The following is a 26,683-nucleotide window of genomic DNA, read 5'->3' on the forward strand; positions in this document are numbered from 1 at the left end:
CCGGCACGAGGGCCTGGTGCTGGCGGCGCCGCGGCAGCCGCTTCGGGGGGCTGGCGCTCCCTTGGGGCTCCCTTGGGGCCGGTGCTTCCTTGGTGGTGGCCCCTTCCTTGGTGCCGGAGCTCCCTTGGTGCTCCCTTGGGGCTGGCCCCTTCCGTGGTGCTGATGCTTCCTTGGGGCTGGAGCTCCCTTGGGGCTTCCTTGGGGCTCCCTTGGTGCTTCCTTGGTGCTGGCACTTCCTTGGCGCTCCCTTGATGCTGGTGCTCCTTTGGGACTGGTGCTCCCTTGGTCCTCCTTGGTCCTCCTTGGTGCTCCCTTGGGGCTGGTGCTTCCTTGGCACTTCCTTGGTGCTCCTTTAGTGCTTCCTTGGGGCTCCCTTAGTGCTCCCTTGGTGCTGGCACTTCCTTGGCGCTCCCTTGATGCTGGTGCTCCCTTGGGACTGGTGCTCCCTTGGTCCTCCTTGGGGCTCTCTTGGTGCTCCCTTGGGACTGGTGCTTCCTTGGTGCTGATGCTTCCCTGGGGCTGGCGCTCCCTTGGTGTCCCTTGGTGTCCCTTGGCGCGCACTCGCCCCTGGTTTGCACTGAGGAGCGTCAGGGATGGCGCCGAGGGGGCCGCATCCCGCCCTTTAGCGGGAATTACCTGGCAGCTCCAACGGAGCCGCTGGCGCGGGCGGCAGAGATAAAGGTTGGGGTGCAGAGGCAGGTTAGGAGGCTGGGACACCTGGAGAGGGAAGCGGAGCCGCGAGCGGGCGGCTCGACAGCAGCCTGCAAAACATGGAGACCGGTAGCCTTCGGGAATGCCGGGAATGTCGGGAACACCCGGAGCATCCGGCCTCCGCATCCAGGGCGGGCAAAGAGCGGCCAGGAGGGCCAGAAAAGCCGCTTGGAGCGGGCACGTGGAAGGGAATGTGGCAGGGGAAGGGGAAGGGGAGGGGGAAGGGGAAGGGGAAGGGGAATGGGAAGGGGAAGGGGAAGGGGAAGGGGAAGACACCCCCTTGTTTGGTTGGGGGCCAGGCCTTCTCCCTGCATCTTTTGGTATAATAAAGACAAAACTTCCACTTATTATCAAAGGGGAAAAAAACCACATTTAATAGGGGTGCTTGCGGGGGCTGCGGCACAGGCAGAGCGGGGATGCCGGCTCCCAGGCTCGGGATAGCGTGGGACAGCGGGAAAGCGGGACAGCGGGAATGCTGCCCGTCCTTCCCCCACGCCAAGGAGGGCCTTTTTCCATGGATTTCTGCCCGTTTCCTCCTGCCCAAGGGGGCTCTGCACCGGGACAGCAGCAGCCGGGACACGAGGGGACGGAGGCACCCGGGCGTCCCTGCCGGCAGCACGGGGAGAAGGGCTGCACTGAGCCCCGACACACTCGCTGCACCGATGGCCCCCGGGGGCCCTGGTGGCTGCCAGGCTCCATCCCCGCCTGTGTCCCTATGTCCCCTGTCCTCGTGTCCCCTTGCCCCCGTGTCCCCCATCCTCATGTCCCCTCTCCCCGTGTCCCCATGTCCCCTTGCCCCCTGTCCCTGTGTCCCCTGTCCCCATGTCCCCTTGCCTCTTCCCCTTTTCCCCATGTCGTGTCCCCATGTCCCTGTGTCCCCTTGTCCCTGTCCCTGTGTCCCCCCCGTCCTCGTGTCCCTGTGTCCCCCGTCCTCATGTCGACTTGTCCTCATGTCCCTGTGTCCCCTGTCCCCGTGTCCCCCCATCCTCGTGTCCCCCCATCCTCGTGTCCCCGTGTCCCCCTGTCCTCGTGTCCCCCTGTCCTCGTGTCCCCCGTCCTCGTGTCCCCGCCCCCCGGCCCCGCCCTGACGTGACTCCGCCACGCCCCCAGGTGGAACCTTCCTGGCGGCGCCCCACACCATAGAGGCGCGGGACGGCACCACGGGGCAGCCCGCCTGGGGGGGGGGGGAGCTGTCTGCGCAAAGGAAAGAGACTTTGTCCCCCAGGAAAACCTGGAAGGAAATGGCGCTCTGGAATTCGCGTCCCCGAGGGATTTAGTTTGGAATCCTGTCGCTGTGGGCGCGCCAGGCTGTTCGCTGCTCCCCTGTCAGCCCAGGCTCCCCCTATTTGGTCTCCCGGATGGTACTTTCCTCCCTGTTTACTCTTTTTGCGCGGCCAGCTTGGGTGGGGCCGCTTGGCTGCTCCGCTTGCGTACGCAAGTGGCGTAGGGCGGCTTTGATGGACAGCGGCGTTCGGCCAATGGTAGGGCGAGAGCCCCTGCAGGCGCGCCAATGGCGCGGCGGCCCGGCAGGCGGGCGGAGGCGGGGCGAGGTTCAGTGAGGGCAGGGAGGGGGAGCGGCGGAATGGCGGGTGGCCGGGCTGTCCCGCCCGGCTCGTAGCGGGCCGAGGCCGCCGGAGCAGGGAGTCCGCGGAGCGGGGTGAGTGCGGGAGCGGGCGGGGGCGGCCCGGCGCCCGCCGGCGCCACGGGGAGCGGCGGGCCGCGCTGGGCTGGGCTGCGAGGCCCTTGCCAAATAGTGAGCCATAGCGGTGAGCCGGGCCGTGTTTCCTGCTAGATAGTGATCGCTATGGGCCCCGGCGTCCCGGGGAGGGGGAGGGGAATGTCCGCGTCGGGGCCGGCTCCGGTGCCGCCGCTCGGCGGTGTCGGGCTGGGCCAGGGCAGCGTCCCCGCAGGCGCCGCTCCTTCCCCGGCCCCGGGGCTGCAGCGCCCGCGGCGCTGGCGAGGCCCTACCGAGGGGCCCGGGCGCGCTGGCCGGGCGGCATCCCCAAGGAAGCGCCCGCTTCCCGCGGACCATCCCCTCGGGGATCCGCGCGAGCCCCTTGGCCGCCCGCTGGCCGGGCACCTACATAAAGGCGAAGCTCCCCAAGGTAGGCCCGTGCGGGTGCGTGTGCTGGGCAACGTCCCCCCTAATAGCAAATCCCCAGGCCCTGTGTGTGCAGGAGCTTCGGGGGGCGTCACGGGCGGCTGGGGACTCGGTCCAGCCTGCTGACCCGCCTGCAGCCTCAGGCCCCATTTCCCTCGGTGTCCCCAAGCTTGTCCGTGTTCCTTGGGGACGCCAATGGCAAATGTCCCCCGGAGAAAGGCAGGATGTTGCTCCTCCCTCTCGGCTCTTGTTTGACCTTAAAGACCTTCCTGCAATGGGTGTTTTTTTCTGCTCGGAGTTTGAGCTTGATATTACGGTTTTATTTCCGTTAGTAGCAGCAGACTTGGGAGTCGCAGCCTAACTAGAACTGCTATTGGGACTAGATGGTATCTTAATGCCAAGAGCCTGCCTGTTCAGTAACACAACAGAAAATACTGAGGGTCTAAGACTCCTAGCACTGCAGATACTAGTGAGTATGAAAAGACATTAACACTAATAGGGAGCTTTAATAAGTGCACCTGCTGTAGATGAGGCCATCATTTATCAAACCTCCTGTAACTTGTATAACTTGCATGTTCTTGCGTCTTCCCTCAGCCTGGGAAATCTTCTGAGGGTGGAAAAGTTGCAGAAGATGTGACAGGGCAGCAGTGTGTGTTTCCCCATGACAAAACTGACGCAAAATGCTGCTTTCTGGGAAGTATTAAAGCATGTGTGCTCGGTCACATGAGGAAGAGGAATAGATGTGTTTTCCTCTAGTTTTAAACTCAAGTCCGTTGAATGCTTAGGTTGCTAGTAAGAGCTGCAGGGATTTATGTGCTGGATTGCAACACTCTTCCCTAGGAATCCTGATTGGCCTCTTAGTGACCTTGTCGTAGGTATTAATACAGAGTTTAATCCAAAACTTAGTTAAAAGCAAACCAAAACCAACATTGACCAACGAAAACCACAGGCAATGTTGTTGATAGGTTGACTTGGAAAATGCGCTTGCCCTCACAGCCAAGGACAGGCTTCGTCCGGCCAGGGACGGTGGAGCAGGTCAGAGACGTCATAATTCTGTGCTTTTATTTTCTTTTGTAAGGAGTGTGCTTGAAAATGCAGGGTTTGAATGAAACAGCCGGACTGCAGCCTCAGGGGTGCCTGTAGTTCCAACCTGTGCGCTGGTCACACTGGGCAGCGTAGGCTGGTGACAGCAGGGATCAGACCCAGACTCTGTGGTTTCTGGAGGCACTGGTGGGTGCCCTGTTAAAAGGCTGCCTTGAGCCAGGGCTGAAGGGCAGGCGCTGTGGGTGCCCTGCGTGGCCCAGGTGGGTCAAAGCGAAGCTCTGCTGAACGTGACGCGCGTTGGGTGCAGGATGTGGATGTAGGACACGACCTTCCAAGGTTGAGCCTGCTGTAAGCCGCTTCCCAAAGTGCGCCTTTTCACTGCTTTAACCAAAAGAAACTTGATTGTTTATCTTGTAACAAATTCAAGAAGCAAATGTCCCAAATTCCACACTAAAAAAAAGAAAAACCCCTCCCGGTGGCTCATTAGACTCCTTGCTCTCCAAAGCCCTGCAGAGGGGCCTTTCTAAGCTCTGCTGCTCAGTTTTCCCGAGCCGCTGTGCTCTTACCTTCCCAAGAGCCTCGTTTAACCGCTCTCTTCTCACCCCCTAGCCCACGGAATCCCACGTGCGGGGCTGAAAGCAGAAGTTTGCTCCTACCTGCTCCTCGGTTGTAGGTTGGCCCCCCCCGTTTCTTGCTTTCGCATCTGCCTTTGCATTCCTGACATCTTTCAAGCTCTGGCTTTGCAAAGCTCTGCTATGGGGAGAATGCAGGCCAAGGGTTTAGGAAACAGAAGCAATACGATGTGTTTATAACCACTCTGTTCTGCACATACCCTACTTGAAATGTGTTATTAAAACTTAAACCGGTGGCTTATTGAAGAGAGAGAAGCCCAGACCTGGAGCCCTGTTTTCTTTAGAGATGTCACTGCTGGAGTTTGAGGTAGTGAATTAATAATCAAGTGGTGATGTGGCTTTCTGGCTTTGCTCCTTCACCTCGGAATAATCCAACACACTGAACAGAAATGCTGCATTTCTTTGCGTTACCGTTCAGAGCGTGTTTGTGAGCAGCGTTTTATTAAGGACCGTATAGCCTTTATTAAAATTAGCAGCCCAGTTTCTCAGCGTGCTTTGAATGTGCCTCATCCGTCAGGGCTGGTCTAGGAAAAGTTGATTTCATTCACAAAGCTTAGATAATCTCGCAGCGTGGGCGGAGGGGTTAAAACATTGCAGTGCTTGCTTCATATGCATATAGTTACATCGGTAAATCCATCTCCTGAAGATTTTTTTGGAGGTGGAAGAACAAAGAAGGTTGTGGGGATTAATGTTTCCACAAAAATTAGGTTAGCTTTTTTGACAGACTGTAATAAGAAAGACTCCAACAAGTGTAAGTCTCATCTTTAATCCTTCAAGATAGCTTCTCTCCGTGGATATTCTGCACTCGAACATCCAATCAGTTTAAATGTAAGGTCTGTTGTGTCTGTGCCTTGTATAATGATAGTACCTTGGTCGTTAAGTTGAGCAAAAGGCATTGCTGCGTATGCTGCCTGTGTCGTAAAAATGGTTGAATAACCATTTTAGGTGCTTGCATGTATACAAGTCATGTGTAATCTTCTTGCTGTCTTCATATAGAATGGGATGGGAGGACTGTGTTTAAAAAAAGAAGAAGAGAGAAAAAAAAGCATTGCTGACAGTTTCTCTTGAGGGTTAAAAGGGCCAAAACCAGCCAGTCTGATGACTCAGTACCAAATTAGTTCCTTTATATAGTTTCTAAAACTTGTTCCTTTATATACTTTCTAAAATTTGTTCCCTTATGTAGTTTCTAAAAGAGAGCTGTAGGGGTATAGAATGCACAGGAGGCCAACTAGAATTGAAATCATGCTTCTCTGATGCTTTCCCTGTGCTGAAATTTAGGAAAGCAAAAGACAGCTACTTTCCCCCCCAGAACAGCTCGCTGTCTGCGATGTTTTACTGTTTCCAGCAGCACTCTTGCTTTTAATGAAGCTTGTAGAAAGAAATTGTGTATTTATATTGAATATTTATTCTCACTGCACAAGCATAAATATTTGCGTGAGCCAGGCCCTTAGTTAGCAGAAATTAACATTTATTTATATATTTTTAGGTATTTATAAACACTGGATTTAGAGCAGAGGGGAAACATTGTGGAAATGCTTTATGGGTGATAAGCAGATGACTGCTCGGGACAGAACCGCCCTGTTGGGATTTACTGCCTTTATACTTCTGCAAGAGTAATAAAAAAGCTGGATATTTCCTTTTAGCCTGATAGGCAACTTGCACGGCCGATCAGGCTTCCTTGGAATAATAAGAGCTTCTGCAGAAGGTTACCTGGCTCGGGTTTGGTTCACATTTGTACCGGTTAGTCCTTCCACCTGAAGACCTGTAGGATTTTAATGTCTTTTTTGCTTTTGTGATAGGCAGGTCCCTTCCCCGAATAGCTGCGACATGAACTTGCATTTCTGCACAGCGGTGTGTGGCGTTAATCACATTCCCAAGTCCCAGACTTGCTGTAGGGTAGTAATAGGACTGGGAAATAGTTCCTCAAGACCCTTCCCTAATTCCTGGCATGACGGCCGAGCTTCCCGGTGTTGCATCTGTGCTCGGCTGTGCGTGTGCCCAGGCTTTGCTCTTGTTTTAGAGGGGACCCATGAGTCCCTGCAGGGCTTGGGGACGGTGACAAGCCGTAACGCCGATGGGGAGGAGAGGCTGTTTGCCTGCTGGTGCTCAAGTGCTTCTGCCTTAGCTTTGCGTGCTCATAGGTGCCTCTTCCCATGCGGTTGTGTGTGGAACCTCTTCCTGGCCGTGTCCTTGCACGAACGGGATCACTAGTGACCTGCTCTAGTCCCCTGAGATGCTCTGTAGCCTCCTCCTGTCTAGGGGTGCCCCTGTCCCCGTGCCCGGGACGAGTGGTGCCTCCGCAAAGGAACCCAAATCTTCTGTTGTGCGGTAGCCACACAACCTGCTTCTCGGGAGGTGCGCGTTTAGTATGGATGGTGGTGCATTTATGTGAGCGATTCCTTTGTGAAGCAGAGACCTACTTCTTTCCACACCTGGAGTTGAGATTGGTATCTCCTCATTGTAAAATGCAGGGCACCAAAGGAAGTGCCTTTTAACGTAGGTACGATAAATATTGAACATGCTGCCCCAAGGGTGCCAGCAGCTTGGATAAGTTCAGCAACTGAGACAAAATTCGCGAGAGGGAAATCCATAAAGGACAATTAAAAATGTTTGTTTCAAAGTGGCCTTAAGGTGTAAATTGCTACTGAGTGGGAAAGAGGAGAATTGTCACCTATATTTGCCATGTTCTTGTGCTCTTTAAGCATCTGATGTCTGTCTGCTGGTGCAGAGGCCTCTGGTTTAACCAGAGGTTGGACAGAGCAGCAGCCCTCTTGGTCCTGCTGCCGAGGCCGAAGGCTTCCTCTTGTTGAGCTGCTGGCGTTCTGTACGATGGCCCAGAGTCACCCAACTGTTTTGAGTCTCCATTTCTGCCCGCTCATAAAACCGGGCTAATGATTCTGACCTTTTGTTTGTACAGCAAAAGGAATAGGCTCAACGAAATCCTGCGCCTTATTTACTGTCATTACTGAAATGATGAGCAATTCCACTTTGTGGTACTTCAAAGAGGCTTCTCTTACGAGATGCTGGGAATCCCTAGAGAGAAAAATGTTTCAGATGGGGAAGAGGAGGAGGGGGAATCTTCCTCGGATTCCGGTCCTGCACATAGTCTCCTGAAGCCCCTGAGGAAATATCCCTAGCCCGATATCCGGAGCCGTCGCCCTTCCCCAGCTGGGCTGTTCACACAGCAGTGCTCTTGCTCTTGCTCCAGCAGGCCGGTGTCTCTGCCCCGAGGTCCTGTGCAAAGCGCTCGCTGGCAGGAGACTCTTGCAAAGTGCTTTGACCTATTGTATTGCCACTAATAAGATTGAATGCGGTTTTAATTTCTCATTTCCTCTTTCCCTGCAAGCCCTTTTCCACTTCTGGGAGCCCTGCTTCAAGTCTCTGTGGAGCAAAAGCCTCGCCCGGTGCTTCGCTTTGGGGCTGCCCTGCACCAGAGGGCTTTAAGTAGCATTTGGAGAAGGCTCTCGGCCACGATATCCCATGTAGCCGTGGCTGGTGCATGGAGCACAAAAAATGGGATTGAAGGGGGAGGGAGGGGAAGCAGCAGCCCGACGCGAATGGCCACGGGAAGGTTTCCGTGCAGAGCGGAAGCGAGTTCCCTCTCGGCGCCCGGTTTCTGTGCACGGTGCGGACACGCTCGCGCGGTTTTGGCCTTGCAGCTGCAGGAAAAACACGCGGGCGAGCCGTGCACACACCCAGATCCTGTGCTTTCAGTACCAGCAGCTGCTGAGCTCGGCCTTTGCTGCAGGAAGGCACAGAGCTATAAACACAGCTTGCGTAAAAACCTTTCCCTTCTGTCTAGGGCAGCGTGAAGTAACTGGCCACTTCCCCTCTGGAGGCTAAATTAAAAAGCCGTGTAATTAACTTGGACAAAATAGCCTTTTGGTCACTACTGAGAATTCAATATTGTATCAAAGAGGTTACGTCGAGGGTCTGGCTTCACATGAGAGGTTTCCATAAAGCAGCTTATTATGGACCTTGTGGTGAGCAGTGATAGAAAGACTTGCATCTTTAGCAACCCTAATACAGTCTAATCTCTTCTCCCGGAAAGATGGGCTCAATAAAGTGATGGTTTCAAACACTCTGAAGTAGTTTTGGATGGTACAACACTTGGAGCGTGCGCTGCGCATTACGTAAGGTGAGATCACAGCTGGGCTCGGAACATGCTGAATGGAAACAACTGCAGTCAAAAAAGCTGCGTGTCCCGAGGGTCCCGAGGAGCTGACGCAGGCATCTGTCCCCAAATCCAGGCTGAAACTTGACCTGCAAAGCGGGGGGCCGAGCGAGGCCGTGGGGGAGGCTGTTGGAAGAGGGTTGGATCCCCTTGGCTGCACCCCTGGAGAAAGGGAGTCCCAGAGCGGTGACGCTTGAGCGGAACCAGAGGGCCCTTCCCGCGGTGCCGAGCGCTACCCGGCATCGCCCCCGCGCCCTGCGATAACCGGCTGCCCCTTCGAACCAGGAGAGCGGGACAGGCCGGAGAGGCGGGAAGGGAAAACGTGCTGGAAAAAGGCAGGGATTGTGGTAGGCACCCGCAGGGCTGCAGCTTTGCCGTCCTCCTGGCTTTTAATGGTACCCAGTGTTGCCCTTATTCTGCCTCGCTCCGCTCAGGAGACCCAAGAAACACGAGGGGGGTTAATGTGACATCTTGTGTATTTTTTTTTCCCATAGTACAAAACCCATGTGTTATTTTGCCTTTATTAAGACATTGTTCATAAAGCATTTGAATTTAGATGCTTAAGGCTGTTCCTTTGTTTTTGTGATGGAAATCCCAGCAGATACAACACTTCTGAAAATACCGGCGTCGGCGCCGTGTCTTTTTTTCCCCCCTCATGTCAAAGGTTAACTTAAAAATATTAATGCTGCAAAGATTCATTTAAGATACTAAAACTGTTCAGGCAAGAATACATGTACATATTGTAATTACTTCCTTTTTCTTACAATTAAAGTAATTGGATTATATTTAATGAGCTATTTACATTTAATAATTAAGAAAAGACTTATCTTTGCAGTATTCCCCAAGTGCAGCAGAAGGGTGGGGGCACTCAGTGCTGTGATATAATTATCTAGGCGTGAGCAGAAACCGAAAGAGCAGTTGAGCTGTATAGAAAACAGTTGGAACTGGTTTGTTCCTACCCCTTCGTTAATCAAAACAGGTTAGTGTGTGTTAAAGGAGGGGAGGCCGGGCTGAGCTGTGAGCAAGAGGGTTTATCTGCCAAAGAGGAAGGGTAAAATACGCCCCGGGGGGGGAAGTGAAGCCGTCGAGGGTGGTGGTGGCACCTGCATCGCCTGATTGCCCGTCGGCCTCGCCGGGGGTTTCCAAAGCTACCTGTTGGTTGAGGCTTTAGGATTTTGTTCTGTCTTCTGCCTGACTTTGCGTCCTTGCCAAAATTATTCATGGGTTTAGCAGATGATGTTCTGCTCCCTTTACACCTCCTGTTTCCTAGGAAGCAACAGTGCCAGAGCTAGAGCAGAGGGAGCCCTTCCTGCCTCTCTCCTGATGTATGTGCTCGTGGCAAAGACCTTGAAACCTTTCTGTTTCTGCGCCTTAATTCCTGTTTAATCAGTAGTTCTGTATTCCGGGAATCAAATCTCTGTGACAGCTCCCTCTAATTGAGCTAACTGCCTTGCTCTTGTCACAGCCCCTCTTGAGTTTTATTGAAATGCGTTTGTTCTGCCCGTGCCTTAGCCGGGCACCGATAGGAACGCCAGGTGACCCTCTTTGTTCAGCTTGTTTTTCAGCTAAATGAATGAAAACATTAATTAGGCACCGGTAGGTTTTAAGGAGGGGGAAGGCTGGGTCACACTGGCCCTGCGTTTTACACTCGAGCAGAAGCGAGAAGATCTCCGTGTTCCCCCCGTCCTCCCACCCGCCGCCCGGCTCCTGCCAGGAGCTCGTCCCTCTCCAGCAGAGCAGCCTGGCGCATATTGCAGCAAGCTCCTCTTGGACAGATGATCCCCTTCCAGCCTGCTCGTCCTCGGCAAAGCCGATAACAAAAGTTTACGGGGGAGAGCCAAATTCTCAGTCACACCTGTGCAATCCCCTTGAGGGCAGTAAATGATGATGATAACGCATGAGCCAGGGGAGGAAGGGAGAGAAAAAAAAAAAAAAAAAAAGAGCAAATGGCTTTTTGAGTCTCTTTTGCATTTTTTAGAGACGACAGACAAAAAACGGGGGGGAGAAAAGGGTGTTTTTGCTTGGGAAGGGAGCAAGCTGCTTGTCAGCTCAAGGCTCCGGGTGTGTTGCACAGCGTTGCGGGTTGGACGTCGCTGGGCAAACCCCCTGGCCCGGTGGGAAGGGTTTGGGGTGACCCTGGGCAGGGCAGAGCCGGGTTTTTGTTCCTTCTGCCTGGAAAGCGGTGGCGGGCGCTGGTTTTTACCCCAGCGCGTGGGGATGTAGCCGGGCAGCTGCTGGGGAGGACAGGGCACCGGGGAAGGAAGCGGCTCCTGCTCAGCTGCTGGCAGCCCAGGCCGCCAGTGACAGATGAGCCTGTGACGCGGCTTTTTGGGAATGAAAACTCGTTACAGCTGGCGGGATGGAGGAGTTTGCGGCAGCACATGGCACTTTGCTCTGTAATTCCCTCCCCGTTGCTCGGATGCGGCGCTGATTGCCGGGTCTGTCTCTGGGTGTGGAGCTGCGGCGTTTCTGATTGCTGCATCCCGCTTCTCCGGGCTGCGGCGGGAGCCTGGATACAGCCCTGAGCACTCGGCACAGCCTTCTGCCCAATTTTTTTTTCCCCTTTTTTTTTTTCAGTTCTCTGCATGTGTGTGCGGCTGCTGCTTCCCTTTTCTGCCTGCCTTTTGGGGTTACATAAAAGCCAGTCTCTTTCTGGCCATTACAGCTACATGGGGGAGTAGTTACTGCTGAGAGAAGCTTGAAATTTGAAGCGGAGTTGTCACAGACATTAGAAAGAACAGTCAGGCTGCGTTGGCAAGCTCCTGAGTTAAGTCTCATTTCATACTGATGGGAATTTCAGATCTGATTATCTCCTTCCTCCCTCATTCCCAAACCTGCTGCTGCGGCTAATCCGCCCATGGGTGCTCCTGGAGGCTGCTCTCCCAGGCGCCTCGCCGCAGGCCGGATCTGCTTCGCTCCATGGCTCGTTCGCCTCCGGCCGGAGGGTTTTGTGACCACCAGCAAGGGCAGCGCAATGGGTCACAGCGACCCACATGGAGATGAAGCCTCATTCCCCCCAAAACGTGCTGTGCCCTCCCTCGGAGCGTTGTGCTGCCCCGCACGTCACGACAGATGATACCGCTGCTGCGGCGCAGGTTGGTTTGCAGCGGGGCCCTGCTCTAGGAGGTCGCGTGTCCCATGGAGAGGGAATTAGGAGGCGCCGCTCGGGAAGCAGCGGCGAGGGGAGCCTGGCCGGGTGGCCCTTTGTGTGCGTCGCCTCGCGGCCCTGCCCGCCGTCCCTGCTGCACTGCGTGGAGCGGGCTCTCTGCCCTCCTCCCGCGCTGCTGCTGCTCTCTGCGCTGCTCCCAGCCCACCCGTGAAGGAGCATTTGGTCCGAGTTGCTGTTTTCAGCCGACAGAGCTTGTGTCGCAAAGCAAATAGTCCTAGAGCGTGCCCGCCTTGCACGTGACCACTCGCCATCAAAGTCTGTCTCCTTTCTTGCCTGTAACAGTTGTCCAGTTTCTCTGTGCCAGCCCTATTTATTAAAAATAGTCAATAAGACGCCGCCTTGTTCGAGGGGGCTGCAGCCTGGCGGTTCTTGTTTGAAGCAAAGCAATTGCGCTCAATTCCGGCCCAGGACATGGTTCCTGTGCGATCCCCTCAACAGAGCTCGAGTGGAAAGGCTCAAGGGAAGGCCCACAACGCAGACCTTGGTAGCATCGAGCTCCTCTTGAATTGAGTCGGTGTCTTCCCAAAGTGGTGGGTTAGGAAAAGCAGGAACCACGACTGCCTCTTGCTCCCACCAGCCTGCGTTGCGCTGCGTTCAGCCCTTAGCACCCCGGGAGGATTTCCAAAAATAATCCTGCTGGAGTCAGAATCCTCTTAAAAACCGGCGAGAAAGACATTCAAGGTGAGAACTTGTTGTGCAGGGAGGAGGGTGGCGGATCGGCAGCCTTGGGAAGAGAGGCTAGGCGCAAATCCTGTTTTCCTGGGGAAACGCGAGGAGCTGGAGACCGCTGTGTGTGAAGCAAAGGAGTTGAACCCAAGGACAACATGGAGCAAAACCCAAATCCCCACTGAGTGCTGGGCAGGAGCTGGAAGCTCGGGAAGAATCCAGGGGCGGTGATGGAAGCTCCTGGTGCCTTTGGGTGCTCACAACGTTCTCACGGAGCGGTGCGGGGCCCCGGCATGGCCGGCAGCCCTTCGGGAGAGGGGAAGCGGCGGAATGTTGGCAAGGCGCAGCCGGAGGTGGGGCGGCTCCGAGGTGCGCGGGGCCGCGCTGCCCTTTCCCAATGCTTTGCCTTTTAGTCACCGCCGTCGGAACAGGGCTGGGAGCTGCCGTTCAAGCCGTGACTTGGAGGCCTCGGAAGCAAAACTTGCCGCGAGCAGGTAGGGAAGCTCTGAATCAAGCAAGAGAGAGCGAGAAGATCATTCGTTCCCATAAGAAAAGCCTTCGCTTCCTCTTTCTTGAGGTGTGAAGCGCTTGGGAAGAGGAGGGTTTTGAGCAGGAATTGGTGCAGCGGCGGCTGCGGCCTCGGGCAGCGGTGTCGCATTTCCTGCAGCTGCAACGAGACAAGGTGGGCTCCCTCCTTCCCGCAAGGAGCGACGCGTTCCCGTGTGCTTTGCTCTTCCCCCGGTACCCAACAGGAACCTGCCACATATTTGTTCCACTTTCTGTGTCTTACAACCTCCTGGTTCCCCTCTCAGGCGCTGCTGCTGCCCCGTGCGGTTCCCCAGTGCCGCACGCACCCCAAATTCAGCCTCCCAGCAAATGGAGTCCTCAGCGCTAGGAAACGAGTAGACATCCTCACGTTTGCCAAGAAGATGAGATTTCTTGGCCTCGCTCTTCACGTTACTGCATTTTCACGGGGCGGATGGAGCTGCAGTGGCTCCGTGAGGCTGCCCGGTGCCCGGGGGGGCTTGGCAGGCTGGGAGATTGCTGCCTTGTCAGCCCCTGACAAAAGCCAAGTGCTGCCGTCCAGCCCTTCCTCGGTGGGGACGTGTTGTCCATCAGTTGGTCTTAATGACCCTTTTAAAGAGCAAGGGCCCTTCCTAGTTTCCTTTGCAGTTTCTGCCACCCCGAGCGCCTGCTTGGTGCTCAGCAGCATTCGCTTCCTCTTGGCTCTTGGGCCTTGTCTCTGCTCTGGGTTTTCTTTCGAAACACGCACTTATTTTCCAGCCTGGCCTCATGGTGTTTGTCCCCTTGGAGGTTTGAAAGGAGCCCGGGAGCTGCTGTCCCTGTCCCCTGAGGCAGCCGTGGGCAGCAGGGAAGCGTTTCCCTGCCTGCTCCGTGCCCAGCCCTGCGCTCTGCTGCAGGTCCCTGCGTCGCCCTCCGCCTGCTCCCAGCCCCTTAGGGTGTCCCGTGTTCCCGGGCGAGGAGGAGCGCAGTGAGGGGCACGCGGACGAAGCTCCGGTCCCGCAGCAGCACCGCGCGGGGCGGCTCCCGGCAGGAGCCCCAGGAGAAAAGCAGCGGTTTCTCCTTCTCCTCTGCTGCCTGCCTCGCGCCAGCGCAAATCCCCGCGGTCGATGTGCTTTGCTCTTGTAAAAGGAGCCACTTTCGCCACCGCTTCTGGTCTGAGGACGTGCTCGGAAGGCAAACGCTGGCGACAGGGAGGTGGCAGCGCCCAGGCAGCTGCCCTGCCCCTCTCCCCGGACCTCTGAGGATTTGGTACCCGCCTTTCTCACCCCGATGCAGCCTGGCGTAGCTGCTGCCTGGTTTCGGGGCTTGTTTTTCCCCCCATTTGCCGTGTGGCCGCTCTCCCCCCTTGCAGACACGTTGGTGTTTGCTCCTGCCCGTGTGCCGCCGCTGCCTGGCGCCTTGGAAGGCTTCCAGCCACGCGGGGCGGCTGGGCTCTGCGAGCCCGGCCGGGCCCTGGGGACGCTCCGGGGGGAAGCTCCGTGCCCGCAGCCTGCAAACGCCGCCTTGTTTACGGGAGCTGCAGCCCGGCGGGAGCCGGGAAGGGCTGCCTTGCAGAAAGCCACCAAATAGCACCGGGGCTCGGCTGCAATCCGTGAAACAGGGGGCATCTCCAAGCAAGGGGCAGGGTCCTTCCTTCGCTCACCGATTTCAGTCTCCCTGCGGTTGCTGGTGGCTGCTGGGGTACAGTGGAGCCCAGAGTGCTCTTCATCCCTTGGCCAAGCTCCTCACCTCCCTCTTCAGCCCCTCATCCTCTTGCTCGCCTCCATGGGAAGGTGCGGACCCCTTTCCTAGTGCAGGGACAAGCCCCGAAGCGCCTCGTTTGGGGCCGCCCCAAACCAGCCCCGCGCATCTGCTTGGCAGGGGTCTGCAGCCCCTCCGCCTTAATGGGTCAAATTTAGCAATTCAAAAATCTGCCTTCGGAGGTAATTAGGAGGGATAAATGCCCACTTCTTCCTCTTAACACCCTGCTGGAAAAGCATCCAGGAAGGACTCCTGGACCTCAAAGATAAGCTGCCAGCTGCCACACAGACTATCAAAGGGTGGCTCAAAGTCAAGAGCAAACAGCTGATTTTTTTATGGTTCTGGGGTTTTTGCAGAGGGTGACAGGAGGCCCTGGTCCCCACGCTGTTGGCTTCCTGTTTTATTTTTACACCCGCCTGAGCAGCTCCGCGTGCCTCTCACATGGGAGCTGCCTGTTTCTGGCGGGTTCTTCCCAAGCTGACCTAGAAAAGCAATTCTTTCCCCTTCTAAATTAATCAGGAACTCGGGCCGCGCTGGCTTTCGCTTGGGTTGAAGGATTGCAGGCGAGCGTCGCCCTCCTCGTGCCGTTTGCCTGAGTTCCCTCCTGTGGCGCGGAGGCGGCCGAGGCCACGGGTCTCTTTGTTGCTTCGGTGTTTCGACACGTCAACGAGGGGGATTTGGGGGCGTTCAAGGCATTTGACTTGTGCATGAGAGCGTTTTCAGCCTAAACTACAATGTCCGGACGCTTATTGCTCCCGGATAAAACCCGGGAGCTCGTTCCGAGCCTTGTGCCGGGAATCGCGCGCTCGTCGCAAGCTCTGGCCCCGGCCCAGGGCCACGGCGGGCGGACAAGGGCGCCGTGTGAGCCTCGACCTCCAGGGATTTTTCCAAGGGAAGCAGGGTGCAGCCTGCAGGATAAGGAACAGCCGCCAGAAAGTTTCCTGATCAGCTGCGAGCGCTTCCTGTTGTTTCAGGAGAGCCCTGTGTGCCTGCGCGCCCTGGGAGGCGGGAGCCTCTCGGGTTTGGAAGAGGCTTTTTTCTCCCTTTCTTCTGTTTTCAACCTCTTAAGGAAAAAAACTCATTCGTTTTGAGTCAAAACAGCTTGTGGAGGAGCTCGCAGGGCTCGCCCGGGCGCCGGCAGGAGGGCGAGCGCTGCGGGGTGGCAGCGGCTGAGGCCCGACGGGTAGTTTTCCATCCAGCCATCCCTGCCCCTCCACCTGAGCTGCTGGGTCCTTTCTGTTACGGCGAGGAACAGAACAGCGGGATCTTTATTTCTGAAGAACCAGTTTTATAAGGGTGGGGAGCAGGGGGGGAAGCAGGCTTATAAATAAAGCCATTTGAGAGCAGGAAAAACGAACACCATGGCTCTGGTGTGCCTGGAATTTGCGGTTGAGTAATCCTTTCCTGTTTCTTTTTTGGGTTGTTTTTCATCTTTCAGAACAGTGCCTGAAGCAGGTCCACCATGCCGTTAGTAACGAGGAACATTGAGCCAAGGCACCTGTGCCGTCAGACGTTGCCTAGCGTTCGGAGCGAGCTGGAATGCATGACCAACATCACCCTGGCAAATGTCATTCGACAGCTGGGCAGCCTGAGTGAGTACCATGGCGAGCCTGCGCGTTGCCCTCAGGAGTCGCTCGCGCTCTTTATTTAGCTCCCTTTCGACTCCCGCGTTCCTATTTCTCCCCCATCTGCCTTCCCTGGGTAATGCTAAAATGTTTTCCTAAAGAAATCTGATGCTAATTTCATAGCCCTGGTCCCCACCGCCTTCCCGGGGAGCAGGCAAATGGGAAGGGGGGGATGTGTGTGTGTGTGCGTGCGTGTGTGAGAGGCTGCAGCAAAACTGCAGATGGGAGGATGGAGCACAACTCGGGCTCGTAAAATGGGAGGCTCTCGGAGCAGCCGGTGTCTTGTGTCAGGGAAAGCGCCTGTAATTGCACGCGCTATTAAATGGAGCTCGGCTCTGTTGCCTCTACCGGGTGGCAGGAGTCTTAGTTTTTAATGAAAGGTAATTAAAGCGCGCTCGCAGGAGCCGGCCTGTTTGCCCGTGCTGTTTGTTGCCTCGCAAGACCCTCCCAAGCCCCCCGTTCGAGCAGGGCTTCGCCCTGGGGCGCCGGGGGCTTGGGCTGCTCCTTCCGGCAGCGGCCGCCGTGCCGAGCTCGGCTCCCCGGGGAGCTGCCCAGGAGCCTCGCAAGGGCCAGAGGGAAAGTGGGGGCCTACGTGCTGCAAGAAAAATAAAGAGTTAATTGTGGTCTCTCAGGAATGACTGCTGGCGCTGTCGAAATGCTCTGGATTCTGATTAGCCACCTTTGCCCTTGAAGCAAGACTAGCAAATACTCCGATAATCAGATTAATGCATGGTTTAGCTTCTCCCTGGTGTCCGCGAGCCTTCTGCTCGCTCTGCAGAGCAGGCCCCTGGTCTCCTGGTGGGGCCGGCGCGAGCTCCGGGGGAGCCTCGTCCCGGGCGGGCGCTGCCGGCAGGTATCGCCTTCTGCTCCGTCGCAGAAATGTCACTGCGCAGGCGAACGCAGCCGCCGCTCGCGTGCGGCTGACCCTCCCTGCCCGTTTCTTAGGTTTTTGTCTCTTAAGATGGTTGTGGAGCGCGAGCGCAATCCATCTTGTGAGGAGGAGGAGGAAGGTGTAAAGCAGCGCGCGGCCCTGTTGCGGAGGAGGCTGATGGCAGCGCGAAGGACGCGGGGCAGAGCCCTCAGGCCTCCTTTGTGCAGCGCGGATATTCAGGGCTGGAACCCCGACTGCAGCCTCCTTCCTTTCTCGGGAAGGTGCCGTGGGATTCCCGCTCCGGGGAAGCTGCTGCTTCCTGCCGCTCCCTGTGTCCCTGGGTAAGCGGGGAGGTGCTGAGCTTGGCTCTTACCGCTCCCTCCGGCTCTGCAGCGCTCCAAACCGAACAGCATTGAGACCGACTACTGCAGAACACTCCTCCCTAAACAACTGAGTCTCGTCCCCTGTTGTCCCCCACTTTTTTGCCACCGCTTTGGGAAAAAAATCCTCTCCTTCCTCGCACGTTGGATAGTGCAGGAATGCGAAGCAGGTTCAGTAGGCTGTGACAGCCCTGTCAAGTGAATAATCAGCCATGCCTGGTGCACCACAGTCTCTTTACAAAGATGCAAACATAAATCTTGTCAAACTTTCATATTCCAGGGAGTTTACCCTTCGTTACTATCACAGCTGGTAGCACTTTGTATAAGTCGGCTGTGCATTTGTGTGTGATTTTAGAGAATCCACAAGCTAAAGATGGAAAGACCTATTAAATCATGCCGTCTGTCTTCCTGCCAGTGCATGACAAAGATAATTTTGATTGTAAGCTGCACTTTTGCAGTCAAAGTAACTAAACCAGCAAACTAATCTCTGGCTTACCCCATCTGAAGGCGTGCATGAGACACGGAGCGACGTTGGAGATCCCAGGCGATAAGCCGGTCCTGGTGCCCTTGCCCAGGTAGGGGAGTGGGGCCTGTCCCTTCCTCCCGCTCCAGTGTCGAGGCCAGCGCGTGCAACGCTCTTCATGTGTGATTTTGTGCTTGCGACCTGCTGCTCAGCATTGCAAACCAGGGACTTTTTGGTCATTTCCCTTGTACTTGCAGCGATTCCTTGTGAATTCGGGGATGGTTTTCCTCTTGTTAAGAGGAAAGCCAAATTATGAGTTTTCCGTTCTGAGCTGTTCTGGGAAGGTGGCAGGTTATCCTCTAGCTCAGTCCTTCTCCCTCAGATAAAACAGGGCAGCTGCCGTCGAACAGAGCGTCCTCCACAAAGCCTGAATTCAACAGCAAATAAAACTGCAGAAATAAAACTCTTCTCGGGCGTTTCGGGGAGGCCGCTCGAGCTTGTGAGCCGGGCGGAGTGGAGGTTTTGTGCTGTCCAGGGGTGTGGAAGGAGGAGAGGTCGCTTGGAGTGACCCTGCAGCGTTTCATTCCGCCCCCGCTCCGCGCTGGCACCGCCACCGGGACGGGTGGAGGAGGTTGATTTTTAACCTGCCTTGTTCCCCAGCGCTTGGCGGTGCAAGGAGCGTGGCCGGGGAGCGGGAGTAGCTGATGTGGAGAGGGGAAGGGACAACTTCTGGCGCTGGTGCCGCTTCAGAGCAGGTGCAGGGACGTTGCTGTGACGTGGGCACACTTGCCTTAGTGCAGACCGGCCGCTTTTCCACAGCCACCGTTTCCAGAATGGCTCCCGCCTGGCTGTGCTGCAAGTTGGAGAGCATCTCTCGGTGTAACAGCCTCCCGAGCAGAGCGCTGCCCGTGCACAGTCCCAGCCGGCTGCCTCCTGCGGGCAGCCACGTTCTGCGGCCGCGAGTGGGTCCGGTCAGTGGGCACCGGGGAGCCCCTTGGCTGCCAGGGCCGGCTCTGGTTGGGATTAACCAAGAACAAAAAGGCAGCAGCCAGCGTAAGCTCTTGTTCCTCCTTCTAGTTCTCTCATGTCTGGGCTACCCGTGGCCACCTCTTGCTGTACGTGTGATAGAGAGGGCATCTTGCTAGTGCCCCTGATGGGAGCCGCCGGGCGCTCTCGTGGCACAGGCGCGCCGTGGTGTTGGTCATGGCAGCCCACCGGGCAGCGCAAGCTGCGACAGAGAGAATATCCTCGTCTGAGAAGTTCCAGTTTGGTTTTGATTTGGAATAAACGTGAGCGCATCAATTTTTCAGATGCTGCCACCTGAAGGAACAAAAGGGTCAGTGCTCGCGCGCGCCGGCACTCGGGCTGCAGGATCAAGGACGGGGGCTGCTCGGCAGTTACCGAGTCCTTTGAGCCTGTAAATACGAACCGGTTACCCTGGAGGCAGCGCTGCTGGAGAGCAGGAGCTGCTGAGATTCTCCAGAGCACCGAGGCTCTAACTGCATTTGCTTGTGTAATAACGAGCGCAGCAGAGCGCCCTGCGGAGCAGCCTGGGCTCGGAGCGCCCTACCCTCATCCACCCTTTTGGGCGACTTTAGGAACGACTTCAGAAGCACAGCCCGATTTCCTTAGAGCTTAAAGGGGCCGGGGAAAGGCTCGGGGTTTGGTGCCAGGGAGCGTTGCCTTAATCTGCGCCGTGGCCAACGTGAAAACACACATGGCTCTTTTTAGTGCTGCTCGGGGCTGGCTGATGCAACACAAAGCAGCAGTGGCGGGTTGGTTTTCACGGGGAAGGGCTTCAAGAAAGCAGGCTGGGGCCTTGAACACAGCCCGGTGCGGCTCGCCAGAGTAATGCGGACGCTTTGATATTGCAGGTAAATCTGCAGAGGACATATTTGGAGAGTTGTTTACTCAAGCCAACACCTTTGCCTCTCGGGTGAGCGTTCTAGTCGAGAGAGTTGACCGCCTGCAAGTCAAAGTCACTCAGCTGGATCCCAAAGAGGAAGAAGGTAATGGAGTGGAGCGCAGTCCTTGCAGACCAAGCATGCTAAAGATTCTCATCGAGCCGCTGTGCTCTGGGGCCCTAAAATGAGCCTGACACTCTCAGTGTTGGAATGTTTTCTCTGGGACTAAGAGGGACTTTTTTTCCCCAAAAAAAAGCACGGTGCTGCTTGTGTGCATGGCGTCTCTGGGCAAGCCTGGAGTTGCTTGTTAGCGAGTCTCCTGCGGAATCCGGCTCTCCGCCGCTGGAACAGCAACGCGCTTCGTGTCTCGGTCGCAGGGGTTCGAAACCACAGCAGCAGCTCTCGAGAGAGCCCTGTCTGTGCAGCAGCACATCCTGGCACGGCAACATCTGAGACTTGCTGGGTTTCCCGAGAGATCTGTGGGAAAAGGAGCCTGACCTTAAGAAGTGCTAGGCATGCCAAGAACTCCAACTGAAATCAGATGTTTGCTACTTGATCTTCAGTGTCATTGGCCTGGGTCAAGCTGTTCCTCACTTGCTTTCTCCTCTTTCTTACAGTCTCCCTGCAAGGCATTAACACCAGGAAGGCCTTCAAAAGCTCCACTACTCAGGACCAGAAGCTTTTTGACAGAGAGTCTCTCCCAGTGCCTGTTCTTGAAACCTATGGGTCCTGCGATACTCCTCCGCCTCTCAACATCCTCTCCCCTTACAGGTAACGCCACAGGGTCCCCTTAGCCGCTTGGCCCTTGCAAAGGAGTCTCTCTTGCTCCCAGCAGCTAGCAGAGGAAGTTGTCACCCGTCCACGAAGCAGCGTCTTGGACTGTTTTATTGAAATAGCAGTTTCCAGTGGGGAAATTGCAGTCCTAAAGTGAGATCCAGCAGGAAATCTCCGTCCTCGGGATTATGTGAAATGCGGCTTTTGGGGCTGCAGGAATGTGAGCAGCTAGAAGATTACATGTTTGGTTACCTGCCGTCACTTTTGTGACTGCCTTGGGGCAAGGCTTGGCTGGCACTGCATAAACATGCTAGGTGTTGTGCAGATGATGCATTTTTCTTGTGCTTCTCCCTCGCCCTGTGGCTCCTTTCCAGAAAGCCACAGTGCCGCCTGCAGAGCATACATCTGTGTGTGGCTCTGCCCTGGGTGGGTGCAGCTGGCTCCTGTGCATCTCGGGGTGCTCCCAGGGCCTTCCGAGCCATCTGATGTGACCTGCACTGTGGCCATCTCCCCGTTTCTCCTTAGCAGCCCCGCAGTGCCACTGCATCTGGTAGATAGGAAGTAAAGGGGGTCAGAATACCGAGATTTCTTTAGCCCACATCCATAAATATCTTTTTGAACAGGTAAAAAGTAATTACAGATAGCTGGAGGCAGCTGTCTTCTGCCAGACGCGGCTGCACTGCAAAGCAGGAGTGTGTGTTTGTGCTCGGGAGCTTCAAGGACGCTGCTGCTCTGATTTAGGGGTTCCTAGGCTGCAGAAGGGTTTTTTGCACACCAAAGAAGTGAACACATGTGGGAGCTGGAGCGAGAGACCTGCTGTGCGCCCGGTGGCTGCGCAGGGCCCTTGAGTCCTTCAGGTGCTGAAATCCAGAGTATTGGAGAACGTGCAGGGGCTGAAGGCGGCGGGAAGCGGGAGAGCCGGACAAGTGGCCGGCTCTGGGGACGCTCGTGCTCCGCCGCCTGCTCTCAAACAGCAGGGCCCTTTTGCCTCCTACAGAGGCGAGAGCAGCGTGTTTGACCCTCTCGTTGCAGACCTTTAAACTGTCGCCTGGGATTGTGCCTTATGTTTTCGTTGGATTTCAAACAAATGAATGACTTGGTCCTTGTTTGTGTGTCTGTTTTTTTCCTTTTTGTTTTCCCCCCCCACTCCATGTTCTAGGGATGATGGCAAAGAAGCGCTTAAATTCTACACAGATCCTTCATATTTCTTTGACCTTTGGAAAGAGAAAATGCTTCAGGTCACCAAGGATATCATGAAAGAGAAGCGGAAACATAGGGTGAGGATATGGGAGATCTCTGCCATCCGAGGCAGGTCGGGAGAGAGGGAGATGGGAAGTGTTAACAAATCTTGGAGAGTCAGAAGTTCCAACCCAAAATTCAGCCTTCAATCTCTTAAACTCTTTAGGGATTGGGGTTTTTTTTTTCCTTTTTTATCCTCACCTTTGCTAATTTAAAAGAGGAAGAGGAAGCGGGAGCCCTTAAATTCTCTTCTTCTAAATGTCCCCTCCTTGATATGGTTACAGGGGCTTAATTTGTAGTCTTCAGACATAGTGGTGATGCTGCCATCAGGTTAGAAAGTTGTACAGAGGCTTTTCTGCATTTCTGGCATTGCACAGGCCTCCATTGGGTGTTGAAACAGTGCAAAAACCCCCACCCAAGTGCCTCAGTGTGTCCAGTCCTACAATAAATTCTGTGACAGAAGAGTAAAGAAGGGAGAATGTCCCTTCAGGACGGTAAAAACAGGTCCTAATGTTAAAACAGAGCCAAGGAGGAGTCTTGACCAAAGCACCTAAGCTGAAGACAGCAGGTGGAGTCCCTGGACTGGTTGCCTGGGGATTTGGAGCCATGGTCACCAACATTGAAAAGTGCATCATAAAAGAATTGGTTTCAACATATATTACTTAGCTTTCAGACAACTGAAGTGTTAAATATCAGAGCTGATAGTGATTGTTTTTTCCCGATCAGAACAACAAATGAGATGTAGAGCCTGTCAAAAACACAAAGCGAGAGCTCGCTAAAGCCCAGCTCTTTGTGGGCAGGTGTCTGCGCTGTACACCCGAAGCAAAGCACTTAACGTGAGCCAGGTGCTGGGGTGGATTTGGCAGTCTTGACAGAGACGAGAAGCTGAATTGATGAGGGAACTTGACCTTCCACTCTGCCCTCAAGGTGATCGTGCCAGAGGGCCGTGATGTCTGGGCTGCACAGGGGAAATCTGACACTGCCTGCTTTTTTTGGTGCTATCTGTGCTTTGTACGGGGGTGTCTCCGGAGCTGTCAGCAACTGGGAAAGTGAATTTCAAAAAAAAGAAAAAAAAAAATCCCATCCCGCTTTGAGGATAGATCTTCTCAAACCTGCTACGGGTCTGCCCTTTCCATTTCCAGGGAGTTTAAAGCAAGGCTTTGGTTTAATTCTTCCTCCTTTTCCTTGCCTCCAATAGAAAGAGAAAAAGGAGAATCCGAACCGAGGCAACGTGAACCCACGGAAAATCAAAACCCGGAAAGAAGAGTGGGAGAAGCTGAAAATGGGGCAAGAATTTGTGGAGTCAAAGGACAAGCACGGGCCCGTCGGGTAAGCAAGCGCAGGGCTCTGCGCGGCGCCGCTGGTGATTGTCATGCAGTTCACCCTGCTCTGCAGCTCCTCCGGATCTGCTGCACCGCGCCGATCGATATTGCCACTAATCAGATTCTCCCAAGTAAATCTGTCTGGTGATTTAGAATTTGCTAAATAAATCAGGGAGCGGCGCCGTTTAAGCAGGGTGGTGGGAGCATCACGGGCTGTCTCGTGGGCACAGAGGTGCCCAGGGCTCCGGCTCCCCGCGCCATGCCCTGCTCCTCACACCTCCCCGCCAGGCCGGTGCCCAGGGCCACGCACGTCGCAAATGGCTCTTCACACCCCAAAGTTGAAGCGGGGGCAGCCTCCAGCCCGGTATTTCAAGCTCCTGATCTCTCTCCGGCGCTTCTGGCTTGGGAATTCATTTAACTTTTGACACGGGCTGGGCTGCGAGCGCGCTCGGTGCCCACAATGCACTTCTTGCTTGCTCGCTCCTTGCTGCTTCCTTTCATATAAGGGAAAAAAAAATCTCTCTTTAAATCACACTCCCCTGCTAAAAATAAAACTTGCTTTTAGTTTAATAGGAGAACGGGTTTGGTTTCTAGCAGCGGAATCGAGCAGCACAACAGCACCATTTTCTTGCTCCTCTGTTTTCTAGTGTAAATGTATCCATGCATTTGAATTCGTTTGAGGTCTCGAGCGCCCAAGACTTCTTTTTTTTTTTTTCCCCTCTTTTTTCACCTCTCTATGGAGTGAACTCATTGAAACTTGAACGTGGTCTTTTTCCTCATCACTGCTTCTGCTTTGGATACTTAGTTTTAAGGGCATTACCATTTCTTGGGTGCTTTTTGATATTCTGTTTTCAATCTTATTATTTGGCATCTTTTAGCTCTTTTTTGCCACTCAGTGTAACTAGTAGCCCCTTGAGCCCGCACTGGGCAAGCATGTCTCTGCAATCCCTATTTACTCGTGTTATTCTGAAAATCAAGCAAGTGATAGCGATTTAAAAAAAGAGTATTTGGGCAGTTTCTAGCCAAAGAATTACACCAAAGACTGTGCGTGATTCTTCGTAGAGGATGCTTTGGCAAACAGATGTTTTGTAAAATGTTGCTTTAACATTGCCGCTGCTTTCTGTGTCCTGTTGACGTGGCTAAGGTGGCACCATAGGGCAGGAAGAAGTCATTCCTACTGGGAAGAGCTTCGTTTCTAAATGCTGCAGGTGGATCCTTTGGCCTGGCTAAGGTGGCTGCTTTGTGGTCAAATGGTTGCTTGTGTTGCCTTTAGCCCCTCCAGAAGGCAAAGCCGTGGCAAACATGGGGCAGATGAGCTTTCGGGGCCTCCACGGACTCTTTAAATACAGTGCTCGTGTGTTTTGCCTTCAGGTACCCCTCCAACATGGTGTATCAGAACGGCAGCATCGGCTCAAACGAAAGCATGGACGTGAGCTGCTACCCGCCACCGCCGCAGACCGACTCTCCGGTGCCACCACCGCCCCCGTTCCCAGATGACAGCCTGCCGCCACCCCCGCTGGAATTTAGGTAAGCCTACGGGATCCCTTCTGTCACCAGGGAGTAGTAGGTGGTGTAAAAGGATGACAGGAGACAGGCTGAGAGGCTTCAGCATAGCTTCCTAATGGGTGCTGCATAGGAGCCCTGTGGGGTACCAGGTGCTTCTGCCTGGAGGGCAAGCGCAGCTGCAGGGATGGAGTCCCAGCCAGAACAGCCCTCCGTAAATCCCAGTCACCCTTGTCCCCTTGTAGGAGGGAGAATTGGCCTGGGCAAGAAGTGGAGCAGATTTGCTTTGCTTTCTGACAGAGCAGAGTCCTGTTTAATGGTGTGGCTCCAAGCGCAGACATGTTCCTGATAGAGCTCTGCAAAGAACAGCTTCTTCTGCTCGTTTCTTTTGTGGTTGCCGTTTGCCCCAGGATTGCAGCAAACATGGATGCTGAAGCTGGAGTTTGAGTTGAAAGGACTCAAGCCTACAAGTGGTTTCTTGGGGACTTCAGTGCAATTTCAGAGCAGCTGCTCCACGCGGGATGAAATGGTGACTTGTAGCCAACTGTAGAGATAGGGACTGCGGTCCAGCGCTGGCGCCCAACACAAAGGTCAAAACAAGAGAGCAGCTTTGTGTTTTTCTGAGGGAACGAGTTAAAAAAAGGCAGTAAAACAGAGTAAAGAGGAACAAGAGGAAGCACGTCTGATAGACAGGTCTGCATTAGCTTGTCTCCATCTTATCCAAAGGCAGCAGTGCTGCAGAAAAGGCTCTTCTGATGTGTCAGAGAGCCCGAGCTCTCCACTTTGCAGCGTGTTCCTCTAGGGCAGAGCAGAGATGAGCTTTCAGATGAGGCTTACCCTGCCTTCTGCAGTTGCTTAGATCTCTGCCTAGCCACAGAGATCTCCTTTCTCGGGTTTTGTTTTGGTGGTTTGTTTTTAAAGAACCCAGGGAGCTAGGTTTGATCTCCAGTAGTTTGCCTTGGATCAGCACTGTGCACTGTTAAAATTCGTGACGTTTTTGTGGCAAATGTACCTTACCTGGCCATTTTAGAGTGCAAGGAGATGTCAATTTAGGGCTTCCTTTACGTGGCTGTAGGGTATAGCTGTATTTTCTGGGCAGTGGTGTTTTCTGGTATGAAACGCTTCCCATAAATGGGAGACTCAGTCGCTCAAGGATCGGTGTTTTCCTTCAGCACGCCTTGGCTCCCTGTGCCTTCCTCCCCGATCCACACCGCGAGCTCCGGTTCAAAGCCATGGAACCCGGAGCCCAGCGAGGAGATCGGTTCCTAGCAGATGCTGGGAACACACGTTCCCCTGGCAGAACCACTGGTCCCCGTGCGGTTCCCGGTAGACGTCTCCGCTCGGCGTGTCGAGGCCTGGCCTGGCCGGGAGGCCGCTCGCGCGGGCGGCCGGGCCTCTCCGGGAGGGGTGACGCGGCCTCGTCCCGCCAGCCTGGGAGGTTCGGCAGAGAATAGCGGGGGTTTTGCCCTGCTTTCTGCTTTCCTTTGTTCTGCTGCTGTTGGCCAAAAGCAACAACATGGGAGGACTAAAACCAAGGAGTAGGGGTTTCAGGAAGAAGGCAGTTAAAGCTGGAAGCTGTTTTTTGTCTGGACTGCAGCAAACACATATGATCTGCATTAAAACTGTGATTGTATCGATGGAAATGCTCTCACAGCTAACAGCCCTGTTTCTCTCTCTCTTCCCCCTGCCCCACCACAGCTATCCTGCAGACAACCAGAGAGGTTCTGGCTCAGGAGGCACCAAAAGATCCAGCCTGGTTAGCCCGAGCCACCCGCCGCCGGCTCCTCCCGTGGGGATGGGGACCCCCTTGGGGGCCAGGCCGGGCTTCGCTCCTCCTCCG

The 26,683-nt window shown here is 55.0% G+C and overlaps 1 protein-coding gene across 1 annotated transcript in view; it reads left to right on the forward strand.

The window, feature by feature from the left end:
- Positions 1–2,273: 2,273 nt before the first annotated feature.
- WASF2 (WAS protein family member 2) overlaps positions 2,274–26,683 on the forward strand; it is a 27,242-nt gene continuing 2,832 nt past the window's right edge. Inside the window, exons 1-8 of the mRNA XM_026043475.1 lie at positions 2,274–2,368; positions 16,201–16,354; positions 19,976–20,110; positions 20,623–20,776; positions 21,939–22,056; positions 23,217–23,347; positions 24,712–24,867; positions 26,542–26,632. Coding sequence (XP_025899260.1) covers positions 16,225–16,354; positions 19,976–20,110; positions 20,623–20,776; positions 21,939–22,056; positions 23,217–23,347; positions 24,712–24,867; positions 26,542–26,632 — 915 coding nt within the window. The 5' untranslated portion in view covers positions 2,274–2,368; positions 16,201–16,224. The remainder of the gene's footprint in view (positions 2,369–16,200; positions 16,355–19,975; positions 20,111–20,622; positions 20,777–21,938; positions 22,057–23,216; positions 23,348–24,711; positions 24,868–26,541; positions 26,633–26,683) is intronic.

This window comes from Nothoprocta perdicaria, unplaced genomic scaffold, assembly GCF_003342845.1.
Source record: "Nothoprocta perdicaria isolate Ctin4 unplaced genomic scaffold, notPer1 scaffold_33, whole genome shotgun sequence".
Lineage (NCBI taxonomy): Eukaryota > Metazoa > Chordata > Aves > Tinamiformes > Tinamidae > Nothoprocta > Nothoprocta perdicaria.